This window comes from Dryobates pubescens, chromosome Z (genome assembly GCF_014839835.1).
Source record: "Dryobates pubescens isolate bDryPub1 chromosome Z, bDryPub1.pri, whole genome shotgun sequence".
In the NCBI taxonomy this organism is placed as follows: Eukaryota; Metazoa; Chordata; class Aves; order Piciformes; family Picidae; genus Dryobates; species Dryobates pubescens.
The window spans coordinates 97,869,712-97,881,617 of record NC_071657.1 but is presented as its reverse complement, the minus strand read 5'-3'; the positions used below and the strand labels follow the sequence as shown (position 1 = coordinate 97,881,617).

At 43.8% G+C, this 11,906-nt stretch overlaps 1 protein-coding gene across 1 annotated transcript; it reads right to left on the bottom strand.

The window, feature by feature from the left end:
• Positions 1 to 3,129: 3,129 nt before the first annotated feature.
• SETD9 (SET domain containing 9) lies at positions 3,130 to 11,464 on the bottom strand. The gene is made up of 6 exons (XM_009907285.2): positions 11,362 to 11,464; positions 10,253 to 10,617; positions 8,890 to 9,013; positions 6,946 to 7,061; positions 5,768 to 5,873; positions 3,130 to 3,504 (listed from the first exon to the last, which is right to left on the bottom strand). The coding sequence occupies exons 1-6, from the start codon at positions 11,445 to 11,447 to the stop codon at positions 3,417 to 3,419; spliced, it is 885 nt and encodes a 294-aa protein (XP_009905587.1). The 5' UTR covers positions 11,448 to 11,464; the 3' UTR covers positions 3,130 to 3,416.
• Positions 11,465 to 11,906: the final 442 nt, after the last annotated feature.

The following is an 11,906-nucleotide window of genomic DNA, read 5'->3' as shown; positions in this document are numbered from 1 at the left end:
GAATCACCTTTATCAATCCACTGGACACACTTTCTTTTGATGCAGCCCAGGATGCAATAGGCCTTTCAGGCTGCAAAAGCATGTTGTTGGCTCATCTTCAGCTTTTCATCCACCAGTACCCTCAAGTCCTTTTCCACAGGGCTGCTCTCTATCACATCTGCCTTCAACATGTAGTGATAATGAAGATTGCCCTGATCCAGGTGCAGGATCTTGCACTTGACCTTGTTGAACCTCAAGAGGTGTATCAGGGCCCACTTCCCAAGCTTGTCCAGGTCCCTGTGGATGACATCCCATCCTTGGCATGTTGACCACAGTGGTAAGCTTGGTGTCATTTTGCTGAAGGTGCACTCTACCCCACCGTCTGTATCGTTGATAAGACCTGTTCTCCAGATCCTTCACCAGCTTTGTTGCCCTTCTCTGGGCACTCTCCAGCAACTCAATGTCCTTCTTGAGGTGAGTTGACAAACTTGAACACAGCACTTGAGGTGTGGCCTCGTCAGGGCCAAGTACAGGTGCATGATTACTTCCCTACTCCTGCTGGCCACACTATTCCTGAAAGAGGGCAGGATGCTGTTGACCTTTTTAGTCACCTGAGCACACTCCTAGCTCATGTTCAGCCAGCAGTCAACCATCACCCCTGGGTCCTTTTCCACTGGGCAGCTTTCCAGCCACTCACCCCAAAGCCTATAGTGTTGTTTAGGGTTGTTAACGGCCAAAGTGCAGGACCCAGCACTTGGTCTTATTAAAACTCATACAACTGACCTTGGCCTGTCCGGATCCCTCTGCAGAGCCTTCCTACTTTTGAGCAGATGAGCACTTCCACCTAATTTTGTGTCATCTGCTAACTTGTTGAGGGTGCACTCGATCCCCTTGTCCAGATCATTGATAAAGATATTAAACAAGATTGACCATAAAACTGAGCACCACTTGTGACTGTCCTTGGGCTGGATTTGTCTCTGCTCACAACAATTCCCTGAGCTTGGCCACTGACACTTTTCTGTCGACCTGCTCTAAATCACACTGGTGATACTACAGAATCAGGACTGACTACTTTGGTAGCTTGATTAAGAATTGCTTTTTTAAAGTGAGTTTCCAATTCTTGTGTTGACTGTTTGCAGCTCCTTCCCCTCAGCAGAAATGCCTCTCCTGCTGTGGGACATCTTTCTATTCTTTCTGGGTGTCTACAGCATCCCTTCAGAGTCTGTTAGCTCATCTCTTGATCTTCCAAGTGCCTCTCTTCTCCTGACATACTGAATCAACAGGGGTTCCAACTTAACAACTTAACCTCCTGGAGAATTTCAGTTGACTGTTATCAGCAGCTTTGCCTTTTGAGCTTAGAAGTCAAAAGTCAGAGCCTTGAAGACCAGTTTTCTTCAGCAGAGCCTGGCGAGACCAGCTGGGTATTTCTTAATGCAATTTCATTTACTCCAGAATCTGGGCCCTCAGTGCTTGCAAATCAATACCATAGTGCCAGGGGATTGGACTAGAGGCCCCTTCCAAAGCAATGCATTCTATTATTCACCTAATCACTTGTTACTAGGCACCTTGCTACAAGCTCCTCCCTGCAATGAACAACTGATTAACACCATATACGTAGATTGCACTAAGAATTTTACTGGATTCATGTCAGATTGTACATCACATCTGAAATAATGTGAGTGTGCATCCTCCTCTTGGGTACTGGCAGCACCAAGTTCATGGCTGAATGGGCACACAGGGGAATTGGAATGACTTTCACCTTTAATAAAGAGATGGGAAACTAAATACAGCACAGCGAAGTCTGATACACCTGGAGATCTTTCACAGGATGTAGCACTTGTCCACTATTTCTACTCTTCCATTTTCCTTTTTCTTGCTCAGTTCCCATGTTCCGCTGCCTCTTGCTCAGAAAGACTTGCCTGTACTTCCTCCTTGTGCCACTTTCTGGCTTCCTATAGCCACCAGCAGACAGAAATCGACTGCTGCAGCCAGTGCAGGCCAGGTCTTGCTTTCCCTCATGTATGACAACTGAGCAAGCCAGAAGATTCAATGACATGTCCCAAGTTCAGGTGTTTATTTTATGCGCTCTCGTGATGTCACAAGAATAGAGTTTAAAGATTTCAGGCTGAATAAGCTTGTAATGAACTAGTCTGAAATCTGGATAACCAGAATGGAAGGCCTTTAAGACTAAAGGACAGGACGACTTCAAAGGTTAAAATAAGTAAAACCAAGACACAGTAATCAAGAGCAGTATCTGAAGACAGTAAGGTTTTGTCAGCTTTTGTAGGTAATACTTTGCTATGGCTTCTTGACATAAACTGGAGACAGATTTGGACAGAGATCAAACCAATGAGATGTCCCCTACCAACATGTGGTGGCTTTATATTAAAAATCACACCTCAAGGAAGAGAACTTTTATGTAAATGTAGGGCAGCCTTAGTATAATGAACTAGGTTATCAATCAACCATGCATGCAAAGACTTATGTGATGTACAATCACAGAACCAAAATCATAGAACCATTGAATTGTTTTGGTTGGAAAAGACCTCCAAGATCATACTTTAACCCAAGAACACCACGGCCGTTAAACCATGTCCTGAAGTGCCACGTCCATGTTTCTTGAACACCTCTAGGGACAGTGTCTCCACCAACTCCCTGGCTAACCTGTTCCACTGCCTGATCACTCTATCAAGGAAGTTTTCCTAATGTCCAATCCAAACCATCCCTAACACAATTTCAAATCACCTCCTCTTGTTCTATCACTTGATCTTAGAAGAGACTAACGCCCATCTCACTACAACCTCCTTTCAGGTAGTTGTGGAGAGCAGAGGTCTCCCTTCAGCCTCCTCTTCTCCAGGGTAAACAATCCCAGTTCACTTAGCTGCTCATCAGATGTGTTCTCTAGACCCTTCCCCAGCTTTGCTGCCCTTCTCTGAATACTCTCCAGCAACTCAGTGTCTTTCCAGCAGTGAGGGGCGCAAAACTGAACACAGAATTTGAGGTGTCCCCCGACCAGTGCTGAGCACAGGGGCACACTCACATCCCTTACTATCTGCACTGCTGTTTGAGTTGTTGGTGTGCTGGCTTTGTGGAACTAGCCCCAGCGCCCTTTCTGTGCAGAACTGGAATAAATGAAAGAACTCAGCTCTGTGTGTGTTTTGGCTCATGCTCACCAGGAAAATGACCCAGGCTGTGCACAGCTGAACACTATTCAGCAGTATCAACAACAGTGGACAGCTGAGAATCTAATGATACAAATAGTTAAACCTTCACTTCTGCATGAAATGTGGAGTATTTTCAGGGAGATACAAGCTTGCAGCTTGCTGTCTAAATGGTAAAGCTACAACTCTGTTACTTAAAAATGCTCATGAAGCTTGAAGTACACACATAGTAAGTATTTTAATGACACACAATTCTTCAGTCTTTCATCTATTATTTCAGCTGACAACAGTGTAGTAATTAGAAAAAAGTTCTTCTCCTTGCTTGATGTCTCTGAGAGTGACAAGCACGACACACCTTGGGTGGCTGTAAAGAAAAGAAAAAGCAGAACATGTAAGTGAACAATTTTATTTCCCTTTGATTTTTTGTTTTGTTTTGTTTTCTATTTCTTCATGGCAAGGAGCTAAAACAATGGCATTGTCTATATTACTTTTGGGAGTAATATGCATAATGCAGGCCAGGAAGCCTGGAAAAACAACACTGAAATACAGGCAGCAAATATAACCCAAACTTACGTAATCACCAAAGAAAGTACAGCCTATGTGGCTATGCAAGTAGTGTTAACACTCAAAAAGGTGTTCAGAAATTAAAAGAATTAGTCAAGACAGAGAAAAAGGCACTTAGACAAGAGGAAAAGCTGCAACAAATCATTCCTCCAGGCATGCCTACCCAGATGTGCTAGCTGGCTAAACTCACTCGCACCCCAACAACATCCATAAAGACAGCTCTGAACTGCATCACAGGCCTGCTGCAAACTATGGTGATGGTGAATTCTCCATAAACCCTCAGCTGGAATCAGCAAACAGTTTTCTTACAGAGATATATAGGGAAACTACCACTACAAACTTCCTTTAAGTAAGTGACCACACCCTAAAGCTGAAGTATCTATTTCAGATAGGACAGCACATTCTTCTGATGTTGATAAAGATGAAGAACAGCATCAACCCAAATAGTCTCCACTCCTACATACATAGAATACATAGAATAAACCAGGTTGGAAGAGACCTTCAAGATCATCACGTCCAACCCATCAACCAATCCAACACCACCCAAACAACTAACCCACGGCACCAAGCACCCCATCAAGTCTTCTCCTGAACACCTCCAGTGACGGCGACTCCACCACCTCCCCAGGCAGCCCATTCCAATGGGCAATCACTCTCTCTGTATACAATCACTGTTTCTGTATGCAATGTAGCATGAAGCCATCTTGAAACAAAAACCCAATTAAAAGGTAAACAAGTACAAAGAACTCCTTTACAAGACAGAAAAAGGGTTAGAAACCATATTAGCTATGGTGTCAGAACTGTAAACACCAGTTATCAAAACATGCAGCTGGAAGCAGCTGGGATCTTTTGTCTAGAGGATGTACACTGGGAGAACTGATGATTAAACCCCCTGTTTTCCTGGGCAGATTCTCAGGAAAACACTGAAATTCCCCCTCCCTGAAACAGTCCCATAGCTTGGCTCTGATTACTGCATTTCCACACATCCAAATGCATCATCCAAGTTTTCTGGAAGCTCAGTCTTACTGCTTCATTATCTCTTTTTTTTTTCACACCCCCCCCCCTGCAAATTGCAAATGTGTCTTTAACCTTGCCTCAACAAAGTCTGAGATTAATCAAAAAGCCATTTTTCCAATATGCACCATGAGTTTCTACAAACAAATGTCAAGAGTTTTAAACCAGAATTGCATTAGGAGTCTACATGATCTGCTATAAAATCCTTCTATGCTGTCTGTATCAAGAGGATTATTTGGTTTGTGAAGACAGCAACTGGACCAGAAGTGCAATTTCCTTTGTTGTTACACTCAGGACCAATACTGCAACTTACTTCCTCACAGCTTCAGCCTTATTCTTGACTACACCCCAGTACAAGACACTCACTTTCAGGAACCTCACTTGTTCTCCTTGTCCATATTGCTCCTTGAACATAGCCATTTAATTGTCATTTTCCTCACATTTCCAAACAAAAATCTGAGACAGCTTTCTAAATATTTTAATTTTTCTAAAAGAGGTGGATTTTGAGGTCATGACAAGGTTAAGTAGTGTAACTGGAAGTCACATGCCTTCACACTGCATAGTATTTCACTTGATTCAATACAAATTCATTTTAGATTTCTTCTTGTACATTCATCTTTTTCCTCATATAAGATGACACAGAGAACAGGAGAGTAAAATACCTAAATCTCCACTGCCTTAGAAGGGCTTTGATTAAGGGTTCCTGACTACATCTGAAGTACATACTGGAAAACCTCAGTACTGGCAAAATACAACTTGTTCTTTATGGCATTCTCAAGAACCAAACCATGGTGTAACCACTGCTTCTAAAACCATGTCCTCAGAGCTATGCTGATCTCATTTCCCAAGATGTGAAAGAAGGAAGGAAAGGAAACAGTCTTGTGCACCACTTAGTCTGTTCAAGGAGCTAACTCTTCCACACAGGCGTGCATTTTTGTGTAATTCATCTCCATACAGCATAGCATCATTCTCCAGCCACGTTTGTCTCTTTTTACACAGAGTAAGCTTTACACCATACACATCTATGAGGCCTTTCGATTCCTGCTAACCTCTCTATGTCATGGCTGTAGACGATGTTCGGCAGATACTGTTTCAGTTCTACTGGAAAATATCCCGGCACATCAAACTCCTGGTAACACACATTGGCTGCTTTTTCTAGGGGAAAGAAAAGAGAACAAAAGAAAGTCTCTATTGATACTGAGAAAATCTTAGCTAGGGCTTAGAGTTGTGCAAAAATATCAAATACATTGCTGTGAAAGTACCTGATGCTTCACTAAGCCCAAAAATTATGCCTCTGTTGGGAGCTACTACACATCTCTGAAGTTGTGTTTTGGATTTACACATCAGATGCATAACCCACTACAGGAGCTCTAATTCATCCTTACTGCATTAAACAGGATGACCAGTTACAGCTAGCAATATGTATATGAAGGGGCACTACTAGCATAGCACCATGGGTAATTTGAAGCATTGCTAAATGTTGCTAATATACATTATTTGCTTCTACAGTTAGAGAAAGGACAAAATCTGGTGGCAAAACATGTCATAAATGCATCCAGGGAGAAAATCATCAGCTGCCAATCAGGAGGAAGTGGGGAATCTTCTTTATATAGACCTTGAACCTGGAAGAAACAGTTTCATGGGACAGACATTTGTTTCTGTGTCAGTCAATAACCTGGTTTGCTACTCCTCCAACTTTTCTACATGTTGGTTGGAGGCAGGGTATCCTTTATGTAATGCAAGCTCTGAAAGCCACTTGGAAGCTAGGTATAGTAGCAGTTCAGCTGCAACTCACAGCCATTCCCAGGAGACATTTATTCCCCTGAACCTTAAGACCAACACATACTATGTGAGACAGAATTAAGAGCTCCCTCCTCCATGCCCAACAACTAGATCACACCAACAGTCTCCTAGATTTTGTGTATAAATGTGAGTTTTAAAAAAGCATTATAGCTCAAACCAAGGCATGTGTGCCTTTCAAACTACATGCCTGGGGGTGGACTCAGAGAGTGAGTGAGAAAAGCTCAGGGTATTTCAAGTGTTGCTGTGTTAAAGGATTCTAACCTCCAGCAGTCACAAAAGGCCTCAGAAACCTCATCCCACAAGTGATTACCTTGTTTCAAACAGCACTCTCCTGGGTGATCAGTACCCAGTTCTCCGTGTCACCTCCAGAATAATTTATATCCAAAGACAAACTCAACCCTGGAAATTTTACCTGGCAACTCACCATGTGAGCAGTTGTTGACATACTGTCCCACTGCCAGTGGGTTTTGCAGGGCAGCTGTGAGCCAGCTCTCATCGCTCATTTGAAATGGGCCAAGTTGATCTCTCCTGCTGCAAGATCTGAAATGAGCAGCAGTGTTAACATAGATCCCAGCTCCTTCACCTCACAGGTCGCCTGTGCTTCTGCAGAAATGGCCACAGCTGCTGGGCAAAGTTACAGCTGTTCAATCCACTTGGGAGACAATACTGGGGTAGGAGTGTGTCTGCACAAACCAACACCTAGATGATACTTTAGAAAACACATTTAAAGCTCCCACTACTGTGTGGTGTCATTTAAACTCTGGTGGAAGAACACACACAAAACCACTGCATACAGTTCCAAAAATCAAATGTTAGCATTGCAGAACTGTCAACACATCTCATTCACCTCTAAAGATGTGAAGGCTCGTTATGATAACCACTTCAAGCTCACTCCCAGAATGAAAATGTGGTGTTAGTGGGTAAAAGTGTTCAAATTAGGTATTATTTTAGATAAATACTGCTTGTTATGATTTTCTTTCCAAGTAATAATTAAACACATATTTAAGCTAAGCTAAACTAGCCAACACTAGCTGCATCAGTGGAAGTCCAGAGTGAACATTATGAAAAGGCTCTTCACTGAGAGGGTGGTTGGTCACTGCGACAGGCTCCCCAGGGAACGGTCATGGCACTGAGCCTGTCATGAGTTGAAGGAACATCTGATGATACTCTTAGCCATATTGTTTTGGGTCATATAGTTTTCTTTTAGGTCATCCTGCTAGGAGCAGGGAGTTTGACTCAGATAATCCTTAGCAGTCACCTCCAACAGAATTCCAACAATTCTAACAAAAGCAGCAACACGAACAGTGACAACGCTAATTGAAAATCATGTACATGTAGAAGGGTTTGAGTTGGAAGGGAATCTTAAGGATCACCTCGTTCCAGCTCTCCTGCTATGGGCAGGGACACCCTCCATTAGATCAAGTTGCTCAAAGCCCCAATCAACCTGGCCTTGACTTGCAGGGAGGTAGTATCTACCACTCCTCTGGGCAACCTGTTCCAGTGTCTCACTGTTCTCACAGTAAATTTCTTCCAAATACCTAATGTAGATCTACCCACTTTCAGTTTTAAACTGTTACCTCTCATCCTATCACCATACCCTATGATCAAGCATCCTTCCTCATCTTTCCCATACGCCCCTCTGAGTACTGGAAGGCCACACTAAGGTCTCCCTGGGACCTTCTTTTCTCCAGACTGAACAACCCCAACTGTCTCAGTCTGTCCTCACAGGGGAGATGCTGGTCATCTTCATGGCCCTTCTCTGGACCCTCTTAAGCAGGCTGACATCTTTCTTATGCTGGAGGCCCTAAAACTGAACACTGTACTCCAAGTGTGGTCTCAGCAGAGTGGAATTGAGAGGGCCCTTGACCTGCTGGCAACACTTTTATCACAATCATCATCAGGGTTAATTCTCCCCTTCTTAAGCACTGAGTGCTGCTCATCTTTAGAACAGAGCCGTTACCAGACTGACCTCTTTTTATATTAGCAAGTCCGTATGGGGGCACTTTCATTCTGATATATACACTGAGCAGATTTGGGTTATAGCTCAAAAGCATTTAAAAGAATTTATGCCTCATCCCACTCCTACTGAAAGTATTATCTTTAAAGGAAACAGTCTCTGTACATCAACATACTTCTCACTAGTACGAAATTCAGGTAAAGACTCAAAAGCACAGGTAAAGACTCAGCACCTATGTAAGACATCACAGGCAGAAGCTCCTACGCTTGTGCTGCTTGCATTGTGAGATACAGGTAGGTGGATCATATTGAAACAGAACTCAGTTTAGGGTCAGACCACATGGAACAGAGACTTAGTACCACTGGTTTAATTCAGTTGAGTGACTGTCCCCTACTCCTTTTGGCTGCTTACCTGTACACTGATCTTGATAGTCCTTTATCATTCCCATCAATAAGGACACCATCTATGCACCTAAAAATAAAGGCATTGCCAAGAGACTGGAAAAAGATGGGCTCATGCTTTCGGTATACTGTACCTGTTGCAAGACAGATATGATTATTTCAGAAGACAGTAAGTTCACTGTCAGAATGGGCTTACAGTATCACCCAATTCCACACAGAAACTCAAAAGGACACAGAGGGGGACAGGAGATAATTCTCTTGGCTAATGACATTAACACCTGTAAAATGACAAGGTTTTAGACACATCTTTGTGAGATTAAAATACAACAAAAACATACACCCCACCCCCCCACTGACCTAGCCCCTCCACATAGTCCCTTTCCCAGCCAGCAGCCCTGCAGTTTCCTCCAGATGCCTAAAAAAGGCTGCTCATCCTCTTGCTTTGCCAGCTCAGCTCCTGAAGGAGACTCTCAATGAGCCTACACTCGGATTTAGCATGTGCCTGAAAGTTAGAGCTACAAGGTTGCAGGCTCATGCCCTGTGACTGCCATTTAACAGTGTCAGTGAACAGCAATGGCCATGTACCAGAGCGCGCACGTGGCAAAATACGAGCCAGCGCTCAGACTGACCCCGATCCTGCCATGCTGGCACAAGCTGCAGACCACGTGCAGGGGATGATTTTGACAACAGGTGAAACAGAAATAAATCTAAAGCACTTCAGCAGAGCTGTCCCAGCTTGCCATGCTGACAGAAGTGCAAATCTCTTTTAAGAAATGTAAACAATCCAAAGTCCAGGAGATGAGGAGGAACAGAGATCTGTAGCTTTTTCAGACATGCTTTATGGAATGTCTGCTCAATGAAGGTTGTATGCTCATTCTCCAGTTTACACTTCTGAACTCTGAAAAAGTTTATCATCTTCTCTGCTGATCAGTGTGGAGAGATCCAAACCTAATCTTTTTAGCTCCTTACCCCAAACAGAAGCCCCAAAGAATTAAACTGTATTGTTCACCTACTAGAATAGGTCCCATGTATTTGTTTAAGGAAATCTGGAAGAATTTTACTGGCAGATGAAAAATCAGATTCTGAGTACTGAAAGTGGTTTTGGGTTTTGTTGTTGTTGTTGTTGGTTTTTTTTAATAAACAAAATTACATCCACTCTGATACTTCTTTCCTTATTTTTAAAAGAGTTCTGGTCAGTTTACACAGAAATATTCACTGCAACTTGCAATTTTGTTATGGAATGACAGAAATATGGTAACATGAGTAATATTATAGAATCAAAGTTAGTATAGAACTTTGGCATTCTGTAATTAGATGGTTAGAAATCACAGCCAACTTAATCAGTAAAAAAGAAACAAACAACATTCCATTACCAGGATACATAGATACAACTGTCCCTTTTGGTACAAAACCTTTGGTGACAAAAACTCCAGTTCCAGCAGACAGCAGGGAACTTCGTTCTCGACTGATGGTGAAGCCTAGTGTATTAAAGAGAACTTCATCTGGACTAAACACATGTTGGCTCCGATGGTTACATGAATTTACTCTGAATCGCTTCTGCTCAACAGTCAGTAACTCCAGATAGTTACATTTTAATTCTGGAAGTAAGGCTAAAATATGTGCTTGTCTACTCAAATCATTTACGAACAGAGCTTTAAATATTTTCAGTAGTGTTTCAAGGACATCATCATCAGAGATAATTTTGTCTTGGGAGCTTTCAGGTACATATCGGAGGGTCCTGTAAAGAAAGGGAAAAAACAGTAATGGAAAACTAACTAAAATTTTACACCAGCAATTTATGAGCACTGTTGCTTCAAGCAAACCCAAACTGTGAAGCATATTCTTTCATACCTGTCCCACCATAAAACCATCGTTTATTTACAGCAAGGCAAGTACGTTAAAGCTCATTCAGCTCTTGGTGACAAACATGCCAGGAATAAAATGTTGTAAGAATATAACATAGTTCCTTTGACGTTAAGCGAGGCGAGGAACAATGCTATGGTCGACGAGAGAGATTTTAATGTAGGCTGCTTGAAACAACGTTGTACTCATTTAAATTAAAACAGTATTCATTTTAAAAGAGAACAAATACCTCTTACACACACAGAACAAAACCCTTCCATCTAGCTTTAAACACAACTTCGAGTGGCCAAGGGTTAATCGTACGTCACCGAAGCGACACCCAAGGCTCCAAGCACTTCCGCCAAGCCTTTCCCGGGGAAAAACCGCCGCGGCGGCGCCGCCCTCGGCAAGAGGAGCAGGGTCCTGAACACGGCAGCTCCACACGCCCAGAGATGAGCTTTCGCCCACCCCCAGCAGCTACTCCAACCCGAAAAACCCTGCGGAAATCCCACCGAGGAGCACCGCTTGCCGCCACCTCACCCCACCGGAGGGCGGAAACAGCAGCAGGGCTGTGCGCGCGCTCCCCACATGCGGCCTCGCCGCTTCCCAGTGGCGCCGAAGACCTACCTCTTCTCCTCACCTGCGCTTGCGGCGGAGGTTGAGGGCTAGCCAGGGCACGAATCGGTACTTGTATGCGTCCCACCGCCGCCGCAGGGTTCGCAACATGGCGGCGCCCGAGCTGAGCCCCCTCCTCCCCTGCCGCCATAGCCACCACTCGCCCTCCACGCGCTGCTGACTCCGCCAATCACCGCTCTGGGCGCGCTGCCGTATCTGCCCACGTCGCTGCCATTGGCTGAGAGGGGCGAGAGGCCCCAGCCCCCGCCTCTGTCCCCGGCGGCCTTCAGGGCCCCGCAGAGCGCGGTAGCAAGGAGAGCCTCACCCGCGAGATCAAACATCCCGTGGGAGCAGAAAGAGGGAGGCTTTTAAAGTAGCACATACCAGCTTCATGTGACGTTGCTCTGCTCTTAGCGCAGAGGAAGGCATAATTGGAATCCAAATGTTCAGCGTTAGTTTTCCCTGAAATTAGTTTAAAAAAAGAATTAATCGCAAAATAGTAATTGGCAAAGCTAATGCGGGGAAAAAAAAAAAAAAAGAAAAAAGTAAACTTGGGTCAAACGTTTGTGT

What these genes read in the sequence shown, in the direction of transcription:
- SETD9 (XM_009907285.2), bottom strand. Translation starts at nt 11,447, where the DNA reads ATGTTGCGAACCCTGCGGCGGCGGTGGGACGCATACAAGTACCGATTC. An exon ending in CTATCAAGATCAGTGTACAG is followed by an intron (nt 7,062 to 8,889) that starts GTAAGCAGCCAA and finishes TGCTCATTTCAG; the next exon opens with ATCTTGCAGCAGGAGAGATC. An exon ending in TACAGCCATGACATAGAGAG is followed by an intron (nt 3,505 to 5,767) that starts GTTAGCAGGAAT and finishes TTTTCTTTACAG; the next exon opens with CCACCCAAGGTGTGTCGTGC.